The sequence below is a fragment of the Ictidomys tridecemlineatus genome, chromosome 8 (genome assembly GCF_052094955.1).
Source record: "Ictidomys tridecemlineatus isolate mIctTri1 chromosome 8, mIctTri1.hap1, whole genome shotgun sequence".
Classification (NCBI taxonomy): Eukaryota; Metazoa; Chordata; class Mammalia; order Rodentia; family Sciuridae; genus Ictidomys; species Ictidomys tridecemlineatus.
Window position 1 is genome coordinate 38515748 of NC_135484.1, and position 23855 is coordinate 38539602.

General features: G+C 32.8%; 1 protein-coding gene across 3 annotated transcripts in view; it reads right to left on the bottom strand.

Moving 5' to 3' along the window:
* Positions 1-23855, bottom strand: part of Nkain2 (sodium/potassium transporting ATPase interacting 2) — a 954384-nt gene that overhangs the window by 432065 nt on the left and 498464 nt on the right. For all 3 annotated transcript variants that reach the window (XM_078019252.1, XM_078019253.1, XM_078019254.1), the window contains exon 3: positions 5270-5350. In XM_078019252.1, coding sequence (XP_077875378.1) covers positions 5270-5350 — 81 coding nt within the window. The remainder of the gene's footprint in view (positions 1-5269; positions 5351-23855) is intronic.

Below are 23855 nucleotides of genomic sequence, written 5' to 3' on the forward strand. Positions count from 1 at the left end.
CACACACACACTCACACACAAACACCATCTATATAATACAAATATATAGTTCTTCCTTGATTATACAATTAGCCTAAAAAATGTCTGTAGTCTACTTTTAAAAACAAAGTTCCCATTTTAATTTATTTTTCAGTGAATTTTGTTCTTTTGCTTTTTTTTTTTTTTGTCTTTTAGTATGAAGTGAACTTACAAAGTTTAATTCCTTGGAGAGGATGATAAATCCTTTTAGACATGTTGAATTTAAGGTGACAATGGACCTGACATGACACCAGCAGGATGCTGGAGGTATGGGACTTGAACATAGCAACAAGGTCAAGGCCAAAGATACAAATCTGGTAGACATGGTGTAAAGATGATAGTTTAGATTATGACAATAGGTGGCATTTTCAAGTAAACAATGTAGCCAGAGAAGTAAAAAGTTTCAAGGACCCTATTTCTCACAGAGAAGGAGAAAAGAAAAACAAAGAAGAGAGAATTAAAGAACTTAAAAAAATAAGCACAATAATTCAATGAATTATCAAGAAAAAGAATGGAGGTTGTGGCTAACCAAATGGCAATAGGAAGTTTCATTCACAGATTTAGGAAGGAATTGTATTATGTCCAATTGGAACATTTTTCTCTATACACTAAATGAAAAACTACTTGGATAGTTGGGAATTTTAAGTTTCAAAATTATCCTAATTAGGTCAGTGATAGTTAACTGAAGGGTTCTTATACTACATACTCTCCATACTACCATATTTCATATAGGGCTACAAAAGCTTTTTTTTTTTTTTATATATTAGCCTATTGGATACCCTTCTAAATGAATAATGCATTTTGTTATAAGAGAAATAAAACTGAGATTGTTGTAATAGAATGTTATTATGCATCTTACTGTATCTGGTTTTAAGGATTTGTTCCCTATTTGTTCCCTAGCTAACTGAGTATGACAGGTTTTATCTCCCCCTATCTCTTATATTCACAAGGAAGCAATTTCATTCCCCAAAGCTTAAACGGAGCACATTCTTTTGCCTTTTAAATAGCAAATTTTTATAATAATTTACATTTAGATATCTGAAGTAACCATCAAAATTATAAAAATGGAACAGCTTTCCAGAAGTTGCTTTCAAATGTGTTCATCCTGAAGCACACATATCATTGGATGAAACTAATTACTTTTGGCTCTCCTTAACAAGGTATCTCAGGTATAATGAAACCTGATCTGTACTATGTCCCTACTCTCACAAATTTAACTAAAAACAAATTCAGCTCTTGTAGTGTAAAATAATTCCTTGAGGTCTATATGTTTACTGTTTTATTTTGCAAAATGATATATCATTCACTAATGATAATACACACTTCATAAAAGTAGAGACTGAGATCACAAAAATCATTTGAAGAAAAGTGGTAGAAAATAATTTCAATCTCAATAATTTACTTTATTAAATCTAATAAAATATTTTTTGCCTTTAATGAGAATATCACTAAGATTTTTGCTTATGTATTACTATTTAAAAAGTTATTTAATATATTTCATTTTCCCCAGCAGTTATTCTAATACATATATACCATGTTATATGTGTTTTCCCTCTAATTACAATGTACTTTGAAGTTAAGCATTACTACATGGGAAATGGTATACCTTTCCTCTTCTCAAAGTTACTGAATGCAGTTAACGGCCAGGATTAATTTCCATTTCTCTCTATTGAATACATAAACAAAAAAATTCAAAGTGTCAGGAATAGTTGAACAAAACAATATTATGTATTTATATGAGAAATTCTGAAAACTATTAATCTAATAGCCCATACGACACTTAATGTGAATAGTCATTTGAAAGCTGGTGCATGCCTATGACATGATGATCCCATCAACTCCATAGAGACTAAGGCAGGAAGATAACAAGTTCAAACCCAGCCTCAGCAACTATGCAGAACCTAAGCGACATAGCAAGATCTTGTCTCAAAGTAAAACATAAAAAGGGCTGAGAATGTAGCTCAGTGGTTAAGTGCCCCTTGGTTCAATCCCTCATACCCACTCCCCACAAAAGGCAGTTAACAAATTAGCACTTTTGGATAAAGATAAATTTGATCTTGGTTTCCTTAACAGGGCATCCATTAAAATATCAACCCAGGAATAACACATTGAGGGATGCTTCAGAACGTTTTCATTACTAATATCTAATCTAATAACAATAATGTGTAAATAGTTAATATGCCATGTGTATTTTTTGTTGCTATCATTTACCATTTTTTAATTCCCATTATTTTGTTAATTTTTTTAAAGAGAGAGAGAGAGAGAGAGAGAGAGAGAGAGAGAGAGAGAGAGAGAGAGAATATGAATCTTTTTTGTAGATGGACACAACACAATGCCTTTATTTTTATGTGGTGCTGAGAATCAAACTCGGGTCCTAAAGTGCTTGTCCTAGGCAAGCACTCTACCACTGAGCCACAATTCCAGCCCTATTTTGTTAATTTAAGTAAGGTAAAATATTTGCAAAGCAGCTTCTCTGGTGAAATAATTAATTAAATAATTTATTTTTCTTTAGATAGGAGAGAGATAATAAATGAAACATTAATTAAGTCTTTAGTAATAATGTTAGATTTTCATAGAATTTTCATCGAAGAAGATATATTAATAATACAGCCATATGTATTGAAAGAAAACTTAAAATCAAACAGGTTAGTTCTTTGCATCATATTATTGTAATTAAATCATCCATTACGGAATGTTCACACTGAGCTTCTTTTTTATGGCTGTAATCTCTGGCGCATAAAGCATAGGAAAACAATAACACAAACTTCTAAACTCTAAACAGGTAGCTGAAATTTGTGTCAATGTTTTATTACATTTTATCACTTCTTGCCAATATTTATGATGAAGCAGTCACCTATTTATAAAACACTTTATGGAAATAAATACACTTCATCCACATATATAAGGATCATGAAATTTCCTCTCTGGGTCTATTTGTCATATTTCTCCATAAGCCTCAAACTAGCTGACCCCTTCAAAAGGTAGAAATGTTATTTTAATTTTCTGGTGGGTTGAAGTAAACAATCATTTGTATTCTATACTCTTTAAGTATTAGCAGTTTCAGGAGTGCCATTTTTGAGCTTTCATATATCTGTATATGATATATTTTTCAATCACCATTGCTTCCCTCTGGCATTATAATTCTTGAAAACTGTGAGGAAGTTGCAACTAAAGAATTAAATGGTATAAATACACTTTTCTCAAACCCTTTGAGCAGCAAAGGGAAGAAAAATGCAGCACAGATAACTGCATAACTTTGCCCTTTATGGTTTTACTTTAGATTATTTGTTAAAAAAAGAAATTATTAAATTTTCATGTGCTCTGCAGAACCTAGCCTTGGTGTATAAGATGAAAACAAAAGGAAGTATTATTAACTGCATCATTGCCAAGGAATAGGTGTCATATGCCTGCCAGCACTGCAAGAACTCATGATCCTCTGGATTGCAACTCTCTGGAATTGTGATGTTGCAGGATGTGTCCTCACTCTGATTTCAGTGCTCCTGTTTGAGGTCAGGAGACCCCAAGCTGCCTTCTGTGCCTGCAGTCATCACGTGGCACAGTGAGCACAATTACAGAGAACTTGTGCAACCAGCTTGACTCACATCTCTGTTTTTTATATTAAACAAATTCTACGATCTGCCGAAATCATTTTACTCAGCCAGTATGCCTGAATACCTTCCTTACAAGTTTTTTAAATAGAAAATATCATTAAAAGTCATTGCAGTGTGAAATTTCTTTGAAGAAAGTGGATTATAGAGCAGCAGAGACATATATAAGGAATTCACGTTGTTGAAGAGGCCTGTTTGCTTTTCTGCATAGAGGCAAATATGAGGATAAGCAGCCCTTTTATCTGTGTCCCTCCTAGAGAGGCCTCAATTGCTTTGCACTGGACTCTCTACCTTCCTGAAAGGATTGCTGCCACCCAGAATGGCAGAAATACCACCCACTAGGGAAAATTTTGTTGGCCAGGGTGAGGACTCCTCCAAAGTCTGATCTTCAAACATGTTTCGGAAGCCTTAGTTCTTTCTCATACCATAATATCACCATTTTATCCACCTTTTATCTTTGTCAGTGAACCAAAATAAATCAAAGTTATTTCTACTTGATATAAAGCCACATATCACAGTTCAATAATAAATGAACAACACCAAAAATGCTGAGTGTTTTCTTAAACTCAGGAATGCTACCTTGTAAATGAGTATACCCTTATTATCATTCCCGCTTCTCTATCCTGCCAAAGTATATGGCCCTGTAAAGGTAGTCTGCAGGATCTTCCCTTCCCCTTTCCCTTTCCCTTTCCCTTTCCCTTTCCTTTCCTTTCCCTCCCTCCCTCCCTCCCTCTCTTCTTTCTTTTTCTTTATAAAGCATGTGATCAGCTCTGAGTTTTAAAACTCTCAGCATCTTTGTAGAATATTCCACTTTAATAAGGAGTAAGTAAAAGAACATTCTAAAATATTTGTTGTTCAAAGTTGATAAGAAGTACAAGCTTGAAACTCTCTCAAGAATCAAGATCTACAGCTACCTAGAAGGGATGACCTTGGTTAACTTCTTTGCCACCAATTTTATTGCAAAAAAAAAAAAAAAAAAAAAAGAAAGAAAAGAAAAAGAAGAAGAAGAAGAAGAAGGAGGATGGTGATTCCGAAATCAGAAAACTACATTATTTCAGTAGTAAAGACATTCTTGTTGAATATACAAAAGTGATACATGTGCTTACAACATATTGAACAAAGAAATATGAATTTAAAATGCACTTTAAGTCTTTTCTAGATTATTTAAGAATTAAGTCTTTATTTTGATCATTTTGTAACAAATTATACCCCTCTGGTAAAATCTTTACTCAACTAAAACCCCTTAATTGTTTGAATTATTGCACTACAATTTGGGCTCAATGAGGAAAATGTTTAGTAGATAAGCAAACTGATTTTAAAAATCATCCATTTTTCTCTATGAAAAAAAAAATCCTACTTAACTTCAAAAATCACTCATCAGTAAATGTTATAAAAGCACAATGCATGATCACTATATTCATCAATACTTCACACTTGTTTTCCTTAAAAACACAAAAGCATAGTTTTGTGATACATCAAACATATCTCCAATGATGGAAATGCAGAGATATAAATCAAAACACCTTCAGTTTACCTTCTTGACAGGTGCATCTAGGTAACAAGAGCAGGGTGAGACTGCCCTCATTAGGAAGAGACTTGTTATCACACTACTGATGACTCCCGTAAATGGGGTGGTGCATTACCTTTGAGAGGTCCCCAGCCTCCAGATAGAAGCAGATAACAAACACGTTCCAGGTAACCCAGAGGACTAGCCAGACAGCATACTGTGGAAAAGCAAGAGAGAAGTGACAAGGAATTAATTGGGAATATGCTGTGTAAGATTAAAAAAGAACTTGAATTTCTGTACTCCTAATTCATAAGATTCAGGGGAAATATTAGATATTGCTTCTTTCCAAGGAACAGAACTAGATATACTTTCATCTATCTGTTGCTTTCCTTTCACTGTTATGGAATCTTACACTATTATAGCTCAAACTTACTGAAGGAAGATTTTTAGATTTTAAGACAAAGTAATTAGTCACCCACATTTCTGGTTTAAGGGTGAATTATTTCAGCTTCTAGATACACAAAATAATGGCTTCTCCAAAAGAAACATTAAGTATATTAAAAAACTAATATTTTCATCCAATAAAATTGTCCTTGTATAGGACAATGTATGACCTTTCTCCAAGTTAGGATCCTCTTCAAATCAGTCCTCCATCTAATCAACTTTTCTCTCCTTGGTGTTTCCTTTTCATTTCTCTATTCACATTCTCACTTTATCCTCTTATAATCTCCCACAACAATAGCCGTATAGCTACCATGCCCAACTTCCTTTCACTGTCCAGTTAGTGTAACTTCTGTAGGGATGACAAATTTTCTTGCCAACCCATACTTTTGGTGATTCAGTCAACTAATAAGTATGAAGAATCTAGAAGACAACATACTAGCAAAACCCTGAATATACAAATGCCAAAGATAAATGCTCCCTGCATCCAAGTCAAGAAATAGATAAGAAAAAATATGGTAATCATATAGGAAATATAAATAGGCATTTAACCTGAGAAGAGGAAAGAAGACGGAAAGATCACATAGCATAGCCTGGAAAATAAAAATCACTTGCATTAACACAAGGGGTCAAACACCTCCTAGAAGTGAATCAAGCTAACTTCAGATTTAATGAAATAGAGTGGAGATTGGAAGGTTGGTGGTGAGAGGTTCCTGTCAAAAGAGAAAATAGCAGGTAGGATTTTCTAAAAAATGCAAAAAGATGGTAACATGTCACTTCCTGCTAAATAAATGCCCATGATTTCCATTCTCTCCATGGTGAGTTTGAAGTCTTTATTTTATGGTTCAAAACTGTGACCTTGTACCATATTATCTTTTGAACCACATGCTTCAGTTAATCCCTTGAGTAATCTTGAATTCCAGGCACATTGAATACTTCCTGTCCATGTACTTGGAGAGCTATTTCCCATCCCTTTGCTGTTTTGTATGTTACTCCTTTATCCTTCAACAATTTTTATTCCCTTTATGTAGTCTTCTTACCACCTATCACTATTTTATTTTTCCTCAGCAGTCAACTCAAATATCACCTCCTGAGTTATACTCAATCAGAATTGGCTGAGTTCCATGTACTATGTGAATAGATTCTGCCTATCCTGATTTTATTGCAAATGTCTTATATTCAATTATTTGCATACATTTTCCAATGTACAATGATAATCTCCTTGAGAAAAACAACTTTAAATATATGTGTTGATATGCTTAAGCTCCCCAATTAGTACTTTTGGCAAAATATGTATTCAGAAAATCATCAATAAATCAATGACTAGTAACCTGGAAAGGTAGTGTCAGAAATGAGAATTCTATGATATGATTATGTAGTACTAAATGGTGACTTAGCTGTTTCTCAAAAGTGATGGGTTTATCAAAATGCTGAATAGGTGTATTGCTTAGTAGAGTATGAAAGCCAAACCAAGTGGTCCAAGACAACAGAAGGGGACTGAGAGGATATTTGAGGTGAGGACTGGGAAATGGAGACAGGATCAGGAAACTGAGCAGACTGCAGTTAGAGAGGAACTTCAGTTTCAGAGCAAAAAATGGATGAGACTTTTAGGTTGGCTCAATATTGTGAAGAATATTCATCTCACTATAATTAAAAACAATAAAAAACCACAAAAATCTATAACTATTTTTCTGTTTTCAAATTTAGATTTCAGTCTTAAAACTACAATAATGGTTCTTGCTTCAAAGGTAGAAGGCTGAGAAAAATTTATGCCTACAGGTTTTAGTCATTAGATTTCAGTGAGAAAGAAGCAAGTGGAGTGGAATCAAGCATCCAGGCAGATTGTAATATTTTATAATGTTCTTTGTTCATAAGGATACATGTTCCCCACCCCACTATATTTGCGATGGAGAGCTAAATAAACACTGTGTACTAAAAAATGATGTAGCAGTACAGTAAAATATTTTGTAGGAGCTGTTATACACATATCAAATATTCCTGGAAATTTGTTATTGGAAGGCATGCTTCCTGATGCAGCAGTAAAGAATGTCAATGCTGCAGCCTTTATATTTCACAACTGGAATTTCATAGTAAGTTCATTAAGGGCTAAAAGTGGTATTTGATTCCATAGAGCATGCATGGTATACCAACTATATCAATGATAGCTATTAAATATGAAATAAGAATACAGAATCTTCATTAAGATTAATTTAAGCATCATTTATACTTAGTTACTAACATTTGTGTATAAATATTGATGTAAATTATACTTGGTATGTTTACAAATCAAGCTAAAATGTCCTGTTTTAGCCAGTAAGGTTAGTAACTTTCTGGAAGGATAAGTAAGGTAATGGGTCACCTACAAATAAAGAGCATAAAGAGATTAAGTATTTGGAATCTAATGTCTGGTTTTATCAGTTAGGAACTCTGTGGCTCTATTCAAGTCAAAGGGTCATAGTATATTTCAGTTTCCTCAAAGGTAAAACAGCTTATTAATAGAAATCTCACGTGGCTTAAAGGAGAATAAAGATGAAATATTTGAAAATGCTCAGTACTTGAGTTCTCAGTATATTTTACATTTTATTAAAATGATTATATTATATTATTATCTTCCCTTGTTATTATAGTAGTAATCCTATAAATTTTATTCCCTAGTATATTAAAAATATACTTCCTATATTAACTTTTATAAAACATTGTCTCAAGTAATTGAATTTGGGAACTTGGTTTATTTTTCAGTTCAACCTAGTTCTCACTTTGAACTGTGGCTTTTTAAATATATATTAATGTCATCATTGATAGCTACATGGCATTTATGAAACAAACTTCTTTTTCATTTAGTGTCATTAAAATACATTATTATTTCTGATTTAGTATATCGTGTAATAAAGCATTTTCTATCTATTTTCTGAGTTTTTTTCCACAGTAATTATTGTTCATAATTTTATACACCTCTTTTACCCTCTCTCCTACCCCCACCCCCACCCCATCCGCCTTCTATCCCCACCCTGGAGCAAATGCAGTGAAGGAGCAGAGTAAAAGTTCCTTCACTTTCTTTGCATTTACTTTCACTTTACCATTTTCCTTTTATATTTTATTATAAACCAGTTAGCCTCATATATCATGAAACATCATAGTCTTGTAAAACAGAATCATCACCTTTAATAGTGTAGTTCCTTTAGTTAACACAGAAAGTCACACTAATGCTGTGGAGGGCTATTACTGATTTACCTTTACTCTAAGGCAACATTTTATCTATTTTAACTGTATCTCATTTAACTTATTAACTGCCTTATTTAAGTTTCTTTGACATCCTTTCTTCTTTCTCTAAATTTATTTCAATTAGTATTTTCTGTGTTTGCTTTTCTATTTTCTTAGCTAGTATTTATCTGAACCAATATCTTCCAAATGGGTTTTTCCTAGTTGCCCGAATATTGGTGAAGATTTTGTAATTCCTTGTAATTTGGTCTATGAGTTATTCTGTCCATAACCCCCTCCATTCATACTATTCTTAAGCGTAGTCATAATTATTTTGAGCATAAAGATCTGCACTACCCTCTTTCCAGTTGCTACAGCTAGTGGATGTGAAATAATTGACAGTTGTTCAGTTTGAGTATAATTGGAAAGGATGTTCTGCTCAGGAGAGACAGCCTAACAGGATAACAAAGTATCACACTTGCTATCTATCATCTAACTTGTAGTTTTCTTCTAAAAACTAAACTTGCTGGGAACATTATTTTTTTTTTCTTGTGGAAAGAATCTTATGTTCTATGTTTCAGAAAGAAACTTTCAGATGCTATCTGTAGTGAGAGACAAATTCCATTGTATGATGAAATTCACTTTTTAAGAGTTGATATCTGAGGCACCAAGTAAACCATTTGAGAAACTGGTTCAACTTGAATCTCCAGCTACATATTTTAAACTATCATTTGTAAAAAGTAATAGAATCATCATGCTTTCCCTGTTGTATTTTTAACTCCAAAGATGAAGTCTAATTAGCTAAAGAAAAAAATAATTAAAGCTCTCAGTCATGATAGGCTCAAGTTCTGGCTAGACTTAGATATGCACTAGTGTAATATTTAGAAAGGTAAACTAGAAAGAAAAGGTTGACAAAAATTTTATTATAAAATAACAAGTTACAATTGATGACACTGCAAATGGCTTGCCATTTCTCTCTCTTACAGTAAAGCTAACCTAAATTTAAAATATATATTTTTAAATTATAAAATATATATAACATGCAAAATGCATACAAATTTTCATAGTCTGTTAAGTTCTTCTTCATATGCATACTTACAACTTTCAATTTTTGTTGAAATTTTATTACATTTATAAATTACTTTAAGGAAAACTGAATACTATGGCATTGGGTTTGCAAAATAATTTCTTCAAGAAAAATTATGGGGAAAAAAGACCCTTACTTAAGACAAACATCTTGTGTTTCTCACAATGACTGCAAAGTCTACTTAAAGAAAACATGGAGTGCCTGAGGCTGGGGTTGTGGTTCAGCAGGTTTGATCCTTAGCACCACATATAAATAAATAAAAAGATGAAGGTATTGTGTCCAACTATAACTAAAAAATAAATAAGTATTTTAAAAGTGTCAAAACAAACAGTACTTGAAAAGAGGACTTAAGAATATGGTTTGACTAGTAATTTATTGTTTTAGTTTTCCTTTTTGTACACAGAAAGAGAAACATATTAGAAAAATATAATATTAGACAATATTTCATCTTTTCAAAGGAAATATTTCTATACTTTTTAATCAGGTAATTTTTTTAAATACTAGAAGACTTCTAATAAGAAGGTTACTAAGCAAAATATTCAATAATAACTACATTTTTAAAAATTGTTATTTCGTTTTAACAAGTACATTTTGAAAATTTTTATAAGAAAATGATTTCCTCATGAACCCTGAGTAAAATTTATCTTAAACTCTTCTCTTCCATTGTTCTCTTTCTTTTACCTTAGTTCCTTTATTTAATATATGTAGATTGCTGTTGGATTACAAACTCCATAAAGGCAGAGATAATATTTGGTTTTGTTTACCACCAAAATGCCTGATATAAAATGTATGATTTGAATGTTGATATATTCAAACATTTTAAAATATGTCTAAAATACTTGGCAAATTTCTCTTTAAAATTACCAAGTAGGGAAAACAATTACCTAGTGATAGTACCTCCATCATTAGGGGATGAATGTAAGAAGCACCATTTGATTACTTGCCACATGATGCTTAATTGGAGAAGGAGTTAGGAACTAGATTGATTCACATTAAGTATCAGCAGAATATAGTAGCACAGTAATATACTATACTGCTTCCTCATAGCATCTGCTGCATAGGAATGCTATGGAGAATCATTTTTCATGTTTTACTTCAACAACAATAGAATATCTTCTTCTTGAAGTAAAGATTACAATAGATGATATAGAGCAACATTATGATATATAACTGGGTTACTACAGATATGATTTATATTTATCATTGATTTGCAATCAATGCAATCTATAGGAATGTTTTTTGGTAAAATTTTTTTTACTAGGTTGCAAAAATGGTATCAACTTACCAATATCACTGAAAATAGTGATACTATTGAAAATCAGAGAGAGCAAACTGAGAAAATACAAGTATCACTTTATTGTAATTTTGCCATTATATTTTCTGTGAATATTTTTTAAAACATGCATGCCAAAATCAAATAAGACATACATGACAATTCAATCATGCATTATGAATTATCAGAATAAATTTCTATCAATTAATTTTCTGTGCTTCTCTTGGAATCAGTACCTAAAAATCTGTTTTTCCTTAAAGTATTTAATTTAGTTGAACATATAAACCTTTTTGGAAATCATATCTGAGTATATTTTGCTTAAACAAAGTAAGACAGACTCTCGATGTTAGAATATTCAACAGGAAATATTTTAATGAACACATAAACATAGCTATTAAGTTTTATGTAAGTGCAAATAAAAACAGTATCCCAAAGGTATTCTATTCTTCTTGAAGTAAAAAGTGGAAAATGATTCCTCTTGAATAAAAAAAAAATAGCAATATGAATTCAGCATCAGGGTACTGACTATAATTTCCTGCCTTTTACTCACACAGAACATTTCATACCAAGTCACTTATTGCTGTTCAATCATAAGGCTGGGCATGTTCTACTGAATGTACTTCCAACACCTATAATAACAAATCAAGTTGTCTTGACCATTCCAATTGATGTAATCAACTTTGAAAATTGAAAGGTTAATGAAACATAGGGAATACTGAGAAAATACTAAATTATATTAAAAGCTGAATTTGTGTGTCTTAAGAAACATATAGTGGTTTTACTGATGTATGTTTGCCTGTATAGCAAGGCTGTACATGAGTGTGCATATTATGATTATGAGTAATGAGAGAACATTCCCCTTTTAACTGTGGAAGGCCGACTCTGCTTCATTGTCACTAGTTGTGATTAGAAATGCTATTTTTTGCCAGTCAGTAAATAATTTAAAATTCATATTTATTGATATTTTTGGTTTTTTAAATGCCTGTTTAAAAATTGTAACATAAGTTTTTTTTTCTAAATTCCAGTAAAAAGTGTTCTTTCTATATGTAAGTTATGTTTTTTTTAATTAGCCCAAAAATACAAATAAAATTGTTTCTGATTCTGGTTACATAAGTATTTGAAGATCATATTCAACATGTATTATCATGCATTAAAAACAAAGATTCTTGAATTTGATGATTTATTTATAATACATCTAATAATGTCTTTTATTACAGTGTTTTTTTCCTACCTCCAACACTGCACAATGTTAGGCTAAAAAAAAAAAAAAAAAAAAGATGGTGCTACCAAAGATATTCATATCCAAATGTCTGGAACCTGTGAAAGTTATCATATATATAGCACAGATAAAAATAAAAAAAAAAAGTCTTTGCAGATGTGATTAAGAAAGATTTTGAGGTAGGAAGATTATGCTGGATTGAGTTGGCCCAAAGTAATCACATGTGCCCTTGTAAGAGGGAGACAGATGGATCTTTTAAAAACAAAGAAAATAAATGATCTTAACAGAGCAGTGAGAGATTTGAAGATGATAAGCTTAAATACTGGACTGATATGACCACAGACACGGGAATTCCACAGATACCTAATCTGTTAAAATGCAAAGATCAGATCTTCCCATAGAGACTCTGAAGGTAGTGTGATTTGTCTTAGTGATACTGATTTCAGACTTCACAAAGCCAGAAGAATCCATTTTTGTTGTTTTGGTCAGCAACTCTGGAGTAATTTGTTCCAAAATTAGCAAGGAATTAATTTATCCACCCAAATTTTCTCTCTCTCTCACTGAAGAGTGATAGTGGAGAGTAAAATACCTAAAAGCTGTGAATAAGAGTAATTCACTTCAAAATTGAGATCCACTCCTTCCTGGAAATTATACATTGCTTCACAATTGGTCCACTGCTTATATTTGAATGACTCAAAAATAAAAACACCTGTTTTAAGTTATTTGCCTGATGATATAATTACTGTGAAGGTCTTTTACAGGAAATAAGGTACCTCCCCTTTTTTTAATAGGCATCTCAACAAATTCTTAATGTATTTCCAACATTTTTGCAATATGATTGTTTTATTGTTTTCAGAAGTTATTGCACTAAGTTCTAGAATGAAAAAAATCAATAAATTCCAACTCTGAATATATCTACTGTAAAAAATATTGTCAAAATGAGTTTAGAACATAGATACAATTTTGAATATTATTTATTGTAACTAAATTTGAAAGCAAGGAAGGGAGAAAGGAAGTGATAACCATCAATACAATGGGATGATGCTTTTTAGCTGGGATATTGAATTACATGATATCATTAAAAATATTAAAAATTCTAATAACCAGATAGCAGTCATGAACTTATCAACAATCATTTTAACCTTAAAAATTGGGAGAGTGATTAAATGTGTAATTTTTAATATCTGTCAATTACTATTTATACCAAATACTCTTCACTATCACTATTTTTTGAGGGGATGGTGTACTAGGAATTGAATTCAGGGACACTCGACCACTGAGCCACATCCTCAACCCTATTTTGTATTTTATTTAAAGACAAGGTCTCATTGAGCTGCTAAGCATCTTGCCATTGCTGAGACTGGCTTTCAATTCCTGATTCTCCTGTCTCAGCCTCCCAAGCTGCTGGGATTATAGGCAGGTACCACTACACCCAGCCCATTATCACTTTTTAACAAATATTTAATACTATGAGTGAATATTGCCATATCTAGGTCAGGAAAGTGAATGAAAGGTATCATTTCAACTCTATGAGTACATTTTTATGATAATTTTGACCCCATTTGAGGTATCTGTGTTTCTAGTTGATTGATGTATGCTAGGATACCTAAAAGTATTGAGTCCTTTATCCCTATTATAAATAATTACTTTTAAACAGATGACTATTCATGTATTGAATTATAGCTTTTCAACTGGGCTTCATGGAAAAATTCATGATACACATAGATAATGATACTATTTGCAAAGCACACAAATACAAACAAAGAAGAGGTTTTGAAGCACATGAAAGTGACTAACAGAGACTCTAGTCATCCCTGGTTGTTACCAAGGAGCTCAACATTTTGGTGTATCTATAAACAATTAACTGCAATACTACTGGAAAACATGCCCAAATGTTTTCAAAACATTTTCAAAACAACAGTCTTTAGAATGTATTAAAAATAGACTCTCTTCAATCTTCTCAATAGGTAACTATTTCCCTACTGGTCTGTGTCTATAGTATAGTTGCTGTAAGGAAAATTCTAAGTATCATATAGCTGATCTATTAATAGTTCAGCCATTGGATCTAATGTGGACAAATCAAGGAGAAAAAGGAAGACTCAGTGGCCACATGTAGCACAATCTCTCCCACAGATGATGATGATGATGATGATGATGTGATTTAATTTGGTACTGGGAATTGAACCCAGGGGCACTTAATCACTGAGTGACATCCCTAGCCCTTTTTATTTTTATTTATTTTGTTTTATTTATTTATTTTTATTATTATTGGTACAAGGAATTGAACCCAGGGATACTCAACATCCCTAGCCCTTTTGTTTTCTTTCTTTTATTTATTTATTTTTATATTGGGGATTGAACCCCGGGGCACTCAACCACTGAGCCATATCCCCAGTCCTTTTTATTTTTTACTTTGAAACAGGGTCTCAGTAAATTGCTTAGGACCTCACTAAATTGCTGAGGCTGGCTTTGAACTTCTGATCCTCCCAAGCCACTGGGCTTACAGGTAGCTGCAACTCGGCCTGGATCAGAATTTCAAACTACGTGTTCAGGTTATTTTTATAAAGCACAAGTTCGTGTGGAGAATTCAGTCCTAAATTTACATCAATTTATATTTGTAAATGGTTACTACTGTATTAACACTATACATTATCACCTCCATCTCAGAAGTTGTCGTTCAATGGTTCTCTCTCTCTCTCTCTCTCTCTCTCGCTCGCTCTCTCTTTTTAATTAGTTCTAATGAGTTGTACATGACAGCCTAAAACATTTCTATTTATTGTTTACAAATGTAGTACAACTTTTCATTTCTCTGGTTGTACACGAAGTAGAGTCACACCATATGTGCAGTCATACATGTACCTAGGGTAGATGTCCATCTCATTCCACCATCTTTTCTACCAATTTCCCCTCCCTTTTCCTCCCTCCTCTTGACCTAATCAAAGTTCCTCCATTCTCCACCCCCCCCTTTCACAACCCCATTATGGATCAGCATCCACTTAACAGAGAGAACACTAGGCCTTTCATTTTTTGGAGGGATTGACTTACTTTGCTTAGCTTGATATTCTCCAACTCCATTTACCTGAAAATGCCATAATTTTATTCTATTTTAATGCTGAAAAATATTCTCTTGTGTATATACACCACAGTTTATTTATCCATTCATCTACTGAAGGGCATCTAGGTTGGTTCCACAGTTTAGCTACTGTGAATTGTACTGCTATAAACAGTGATGTGGCTGCATCACTGTAGAATGCTGTTTTTAGGTCCTTTGGTTATACACCAAGGAGTGGGATAACTGGGTCAACTGGTAGTTCTATTCCAAGTTTTCTAGGGAATTTCCATACTGCTTTCCAGATTGGCTGCAATGTTCAGTCTCACCAACAATATATGAGTTTGCCTTTCCCCCCTCATCCTTAGCAAAACTTATTGTTGTTTGTATTCTTGACAACTGCCATTCTGACTGGAGTGAGATGAAATCTCAGAGTAGTTTTGATTTGCATTTCTCTAATTACTAGAGATGTTGAACATTTTTTCATATATTTATTGATTAATTGTATATCTTCTTCTGAGAAGTGTCTGTTCTGCTTCTTAGCCCCTTTATTGATTGGGTTGTTTGTTTCTTTGGTGTTAAGATTTTTGAGTTCTTTATATGTCCTGGAAGTTAGTTCTCTGATGTGTGTGTGGACAAAATTTGCTCCCAAAATGTAGGCTCTCTCTTCACCTCATGATTGCTTCTTTTGCTGAGAAAAAGCTTTTTAATTTGAATCCATCCTATTTTTTGATTCTTCATTTTAATTAGTGTGCTTATAGGAACCTTATTAAGGAAGATGGGGCCTAATCTGACATGATAGAGATTTAAGCCTACTTTTTCTTCTATTAGATGAAGGGTCTCTGGTTTAATTCCTAGGTCCTTGACACATTTTGAGTTGAGTTTTGTGCATGGTGAGGGGTTTAGTTTCATTTTGTTGCATATGGATTTCCAGTTTTCGCAGCACCTTTTGTTAAAGAGGCTATCTTTTCTCCAGTGTATGTTTTTGGCGCCTTTGTCTAAGATAAGATAATTGTATTTTTGTGGGTTAGTCTTTGTGCCGTCTATTCTGTACCATTTTTCTACATGTCTATTTTGGTGCCAACACCATGATGTTTTGGTTACCATAGCTTTGTATTATAGCTTAAGGTCTGGTATTGGGATGACTCCTGCTTCACTCTTCTGGCTAAGGATTGTTTTGGCTATTCTGGGTCTGTTATTTTTCCAAATAAATTCATGATTTCTTTTTATATTTATATAAGGAATGATTTTGGAATTTTAATTGGAATTGAATAGAATCTGTACAGAGTTTTGGGTATTATGGCCATTTTGACAATATTAATTTTGCCTGTCCAAGAGCATGGGTGATCTCTACATCTTCTAAGGCCTTCTTCTATTTCTTTTTTTAGTATTCTATAGTTTTCATTGGAGAGGTCTTTCACCTCTTTTGTTAAATTAATTATCAAATATTTTGTAGTTTTTGAAGCTATTGTGAATGAGGCTGTTTTCTTAATTTAACTTTCAGAGGATTCATTATTGATGTAGAGAAATGCACTGATTTATGGGTATTGATTTTTTATCCTGCCATTTTGCTGAATTCATTTATTAATTCTAGAAGTTTTCTGGTAGAGTTTTTGGATCTTCTAAGTACAGAATCATGTTATAGGCAAATAATGATAGTTTGAGTTCTTCATTCCCTATTCATATTTAATTTCTTTCTTCCCTCTTATTGCTCTGGCCAGAGTTTCAAATACTATGTTGAATAGAATTGGTGAAACAGGGCATTCCTGTCTTGTTCCAGTTTTTAGAGGGAATGCTTCCGATTTTTCTTCATTTAGAATGATGTTAACCTTGGGTTTAGCATAGATAGCTATTACAATGTTGAAGGATGTTTCTACTATCTCTAGTTTTTCTAGTTCTTTGAACATGAAAGTGTGCTGTATTTGGTCAAATTCTTTCTCTGTATTAGTTGATATGATCATATGATTCTTATCTTTAAAATATTGATATGATGGATTATGTTTATTGATTTCCATATATTGATCTAAACTTGCACCCCTAGAATGAACCCCACTTGATCATGGTACACTATTTTTGAGAATTTTTGCATCTGTGTTCATTATGGATATTGGTCTGAAAGTTTCTTTCTTTAATGTGTCTCTGTCTGCTTTTAGTTTCAGGATGATACTAGCCACATAGAATTAGTTTGGAAGGGTTCCCTCCTTTTTCTATTTCACAGAATAATTTGAGGAGTATTTGTATTAATTTTTCTTTGTAGGTCTTGTAGAATTCAGCTGTGAATCTCTTTGATCCTGGGATTCTCTTGATTTGTAGGCTTTTGATGGCATTTTCTATTTCCTTGCTTGAAATTTAACTGTTAAAATTGTATATGTCCTCCTGACTCAGTTTGGGTTGATAACATGCCTCTAGAAATTTGTCAGTGTCTTCAAATTTTTTCTATTTTACTAGAGTATACATTTTCAAAGTAGTTTCTAATTGTCACCTGTACATTAATAGTGTCTCTTGTGATATTTCATTTTTCATCATGAATTTTAATAATTTGAGTTGTCTCTCTCCTTCTTTTCATTTGGATGCCTAGGTGTTTGTCAGTTTTATTTAATTTTTCATTAAACCTGCTTTGAGTTTTGTCAGTGTTTTTAAATTGATTCTTTTGTTTCAATTTCATTGAATTCAGACCAGATTTTATTTTTTTGTCTTCTATTTTTTTCTAGGACTTTGAGATTTAATGACAAGTTCTTCCATTTTCTAAAGTCATTTGTTACTTTTTCTTTTTTTAATGAATGACCTTAATGCAATGAACTTTCCTCTTAGCACTGCCTTCATAGTGTCCCAGAGATTTTGATAAATTGTATCAGAGTTCTCATTTACCTCTAAGAATATTTTTATATCTTCTCTGATGTATTTTGTTATCAATGGGTCATTCAATACCACATTATTTAGTCTCCAGGTGTTAGAGTAGCTTCTATTTTTTAAAAATTTTATCATTTATTTCTAATTTCATTCCATTATGTTCATATAGAATGCAGGGTAGCCCCCCCTCTCTCTTTGTATTTGCTAAGACTTGCTTTGTGACCTAACATATGGTCTATTTTGGAGAAGGGTGCATGTGTTGCTGAGAAGAAAGTGTATTTGCTTGTTGATGGATGGAATATTCTATATATGTCTGTTAAGTCCAAATTATTGATTGTTTTATTGAGTACTATAGTTTCTTTATTTAGCTTTTGTTTGGAAGATCTATCCAGTGGTGAGAGAGGTGTACTAAAGTCACCCTGTATTATTGTATTGTGGACTATTTGATTCTTGTACTTGAGAATGTTTTGTTTGATATACATAGATGCCCCATTGTTATTTATCTCTTTTTAATATATGAAACAACTCTCCTTTTTACTACCTAAAAAGCAGGATTATGATCTACTAGATTTTTAATTACTTTTATAAGATAAATAAAAAGAAAATAAAAATTTTAAAATACACTATTTCAATTAAGAATGCTTTTGAATGCATATAACATGATATTAGACTAAAGATGATTTAAACACTAAGAATTTTTTTCCTTGGATACAAAGTCTGAAAGTGGGCTTCAATTGTCCCAATGGCTCAGTGCTGTCATGGCTTTTGATCAACACATTTCTAGAATTTTCCTTCAAATCTTCACATAGTAGCACACTTTTCAGACAGAAAGATGCTGGGCAGAAAAATGTTCCTTCTTTCTGCAACACTATTTTTTCAGAAAAGAAAATTTTTCCTAGAGGCACTCAGCAAATTTCCATACATATCATTACCTAAAATTTTTTCAAAAGACTAGCCCAAATCTAGTTATTGAAAAAGGTTTGAATTATAATGGTGGTTTTATTTATTTACAATTTATCGTCTGGATGGACCCAAAGGATGATTAGTCCTCCTTGAGAAGTGTGCTATTAGTTCAAAAACCTGGGCAAAATTGAGATGCTCTTAACAAAGGACAGGGACAGTGTTGTCTACCATTAACAGTAATAATATTTTATACTTCATATTTTCCTAGAAAAATACCCAATCTTTTGCTTCAGTAAGTTTGTACTTCTTCAACTAAATAGAAAAAATAATTTACTGATCATACCCAGAGTAAACATAAGGTTTAAACCATCTATGGAAAAAGAACATGAAAAAAATAGAAAAAAACAAATGTAAAAACCAACAGGTAAGTAAAAAAAAAAACTAATATAGTATGTTCCAAAACATCACCAAGATTCAATTTAATGAACAAACAAGAAGGGAAAATATACAGCATTAGAAGTCTTATTCAAAACATGAACATTAGAATAAGGAAAACAGGCACCATAAAAGAGTAAAAAGTAGAAAGTAAATGACATTTTAAAAATGTATAGTTAAGCTCTAATAAAACCTTGTAGATGTGTGTGTGGTGATTACACATGTCAATTGAATAAGCACAGTCTACAATTTTTTCTTTTGTAATTGGAAAAATAACTGGAAAAGTTTAATTTTACTCTACTTGTACTATTTCTACCCTTAATCTCAAATTTAAAGCAATTCTATTAGTTATGTAAATAGGCTTCTAAAATAGGTAAATTATCATAATTGGGGAATATGATGAACCTATCAATATGACCTTTAAAGATGTCTAATTGCTTGTACTTGCCTTAAAATTATCGAAACACAGATATAGGTTAATTTTTTTTGTAAGTTCACATATGGAAGAACCTCTTTCTTCTTGGGTTTGATAGGTATGATATCTTTAAAATCAGAAATCAGGTATGATATCTGATTTTAAATATAGGTTGATTAAAAAATCTCTCTCAATGATTTTAAATTTTGATATACAATGTCCCAGCTTTTATATAAAAATATTTCTATACAAATTTTTACTGTTTCATTTTTTCTTGCCTACCTCAGTGACAGAATGACGTTTTTCAATATTTCACGTGATATCTGTCTTCCGAATACCTCTCTTCATTGAATATTGTTCAGACTGAAAACTAAGTCATACCAAATCTGATGTATACAGTTTGCTACATTGGCATTTTGGCTCACTGGTTCCAGTGCCCTAAGAAGTCCAAAGAAATTTTTGTACTGGGGATTATACCCAGAGGAGTTCAAGCACTGAGTTTCATCCTTAGTCCTTTTATTTATTTTTTTTATTTTGAGGCAGGGCTTTGCTAAATTGCTGAGGCTGGCTTTGAACTTATGATTCTCCTGCCTCAGGTTCCTGAAGTTCTGGGATTAAGGGAGTACACCACTGTACCCTGCCTAACTTTATTTTTAAATTAGGCAACTCAAAAGGATAACTGTGATTTGGAAAAAGCATAGTATTTCAAACATCTAAGTTTGTGGTATTTTGGTGTATGTGTGCAGAAAGAGGAAACTAATACACCGATACTAAATTTTCTATTTAAAAAGTGTTTTATAATTGCTAAGAAATTTACCATAAGGTACAACTGTTGTTATAAAGACATTACATATCGAGCAAACTGGATTGAATAGAATGTTTCAAAGTGAGTGTTGTTTCTATTTTTTAATTGACAGATAAAATTGTATGTCTTTACCATGTAAAACAAGTTATTCTGAAGCACACTATGGGATGGTTAAATGCAATTAATTAACAATTCATTACTTCACAACATTGTCATTTTTGTAGTGAGAACATGTAATAGCCACTCTTTGGAGTTTTTCAGAATACAATATAGCCAGTGGCGAAGACAGTGGAATAGAGGAGGTTGCTTTTCAAGCTGATCTGTGGTGTGAAACCAGGAAAGTGGATAAATAACTTCTCAATGAGGTGGGTGAAAAGAAGGATTTTACTGAGATTTAATACTGGACTCTCAGAACACTGTAGAGACTCAGAAAATAAAATAAAAAAGAAAACAACTTCGCTGGTGTCTACCACTGGAGCAAATTCACTGCAGGCAAAATTGGAGAGGGTGACTAAGAAAACATGCATTTCAGGTAGCACCATAGTGTGTCTGAATACGGAGAAACCAGAGATCCAAAGGACATTATGGGACTGATCCAGTGGGTGAGCTACACTATATCCTCCTGCTGTGTGTCTCCCAGTTATCTGTGGAGAGCAGAAGCAGAGACCTCTTGTTCTGCCACACTGTGGTAGCTGGTGCTATAGGAACAAGTCAAAGTGTCCAGACCTGTAAGCAGAGGCCTGTCATGTGACTCAGAGTGTGACTAGAAAATCAGGAGAAATCAGGTGCAGTGTTTTACCAAGGGAAATAAGAGACTTTCAGACCAGAGAGATCCCAGGACCAGCGGGGGTGGCTGAGAATTCGATCAGGTGGGTGGGAATGAACATGCCCATGGGGACTGAGCCCAGGAGACTGGGAAGAATGGAAACCATGGAAGGCTAAGGGGTGAAGGATTGGCTCCCTTACCAAACTAGTAGAACCCAAGGGAGACTCCTGGGGTATAGACTCCCAGCATGGATCAGAAGCTGCCAGGCTCTGGAGAGGTGCTGATTTAAAATCGTCAGACCAATCAACACTCCAAAAAAGCATGGGAGACAGACTAATCCTAAAGATATTACATATTGAGTAAAGTGGATTTAATAGAATCAGGAGTTCCAACTTCAGAAACTCCTCTCATGAAGCTCTACATCAACCCCATCTTAAGAAGGGAGCAGACAAAACTCTCCAAAGTGCCCCACCTCATACTGCCCAGAAGAGAAGCCAAGGATTTTTGAACTCCAACCACCAACTTGACAAACGATACAAAAAGAGGAAGATCTTAACTACTCTCTTGTACCCAATACATACCTCAAGAAAAAAAATGCAAAGAAAGACACTTGGGAGTAGACAGCCCCCATATACTATTATTGACAATTTTTGATCACTACAACAAAAACAATTCCTTAATTTTTCATCAAGAAACTTTTTTATTTTTTTTCCTCTCTTCTTTCTTGTTTTCTCTTTCTCTCTTGATAGTGTGCTGAATGATTCATGGACATTTATATATGCATGTATTGGTCTTATGTTCTCATTCATTTCTAGCATTTTTAAATGTAGTTATTTTTATGACTCTTGTATTTTGAGGTCTAGGATTTTTAGTGTATTTTTGTGTTTTTCCATATTATTTTTCTACTTGACTATTTCTCTAAATTCTCTTTCTCAATTTTATTTTGCTAATAACCAAATTCTATTGTTATCTCTTTCACTTCCTTTAATTTTTTTCTTCTACTTTCTCTTTTCCTCATTTATAACATTCTACATCTCTTCTGCATTCTCTCTCTTCAAATTTTGAAATAGCAAACCCTTTTGTAAACTTACTATTTTTTTTTACTATTGGAAATTGCTTACCTTACCACTGCTGATTACTGTTTCAATTACCATTATAGATATCATAATAGGAACTACGTATTTAGTTGAATGCTGTATACTCTTTGCGTTGATGGTTGTTATTATTTGTAAACCCCTACAACTTGAGGTACCACAAAACTTCAGGGACACTAGAAGTTCATAGAGTTAAAGTTCTGCAACTTCAGGATCATACAGATAAATGAGTAGACACACAAAAAAGATAAAAAAGCAAAGGAACAAACCATCTTAATCAAACAAAAATGCCTCAAGAATAGAATCCAGTGATACCACAGTGGATGAAATGTCACAGAAGGAATTCAGAAAACTTATAGTTAAACTGATCTGCAAGGTAAAAGACCATGGAAGGAGTACAACAGTAAGAAAATATTGGCAGTGAAAGTTCACTTCAATAAAGAGATAGAGATTATTATAAAGAACCACATGGAGTTGGAGAATATCATGCAAATCGAAATAAGACAATCCCCCAAAAACCAAAGGCAGAATGTTTTCTCTAATATGCAGATGCTAACTCAACAATAAATCGGGTGGCACTAGAGAAGGATAGCGTTATTTTAGATTAGGTGAAGTGATGGGAGGGAAGGGGAGAGGATGTTGGGCTAGAAAAGCTGGTAGAATGATACAGACATTATTACTTTGTGCATATGTGACTGCAAGACCAATATGATTCTACAACATGTACACTCAGAAAAGTGAGAAATTATATCCCATATCTGTATAATATATCAAAGTGCCTAAATGCATTCTACTGTCATGTATAACTAATTAAAAAGAAAGAGGGAAAAAACTAAAAATACTAAAGTTTGTGAAGAAAAAGGAAATATCATCATGGACACTACTGAAATTACAGAGGATACTCAGGAACTATTTTGAAAATTTACACTCCAATAAAATAGAAGATCTTGAAGACCTCCAGAAATTTCTAGAGACATATGATCTACTCAAATTTAATCAGGAGAACATACTAATTTAAACAGAGTAATTTCAACTCATGAGATTGAAGATGCCATCAAAATTATACCAAAAACAAAAACAAACAAACAAACAAAAACTAGGGACAAATGGATTCTTCGCCAAATTCTACCAGACCTTAAAAGATGAACTAACACCAATCTTCCTCAAATTATTCCATGAAACAGAAA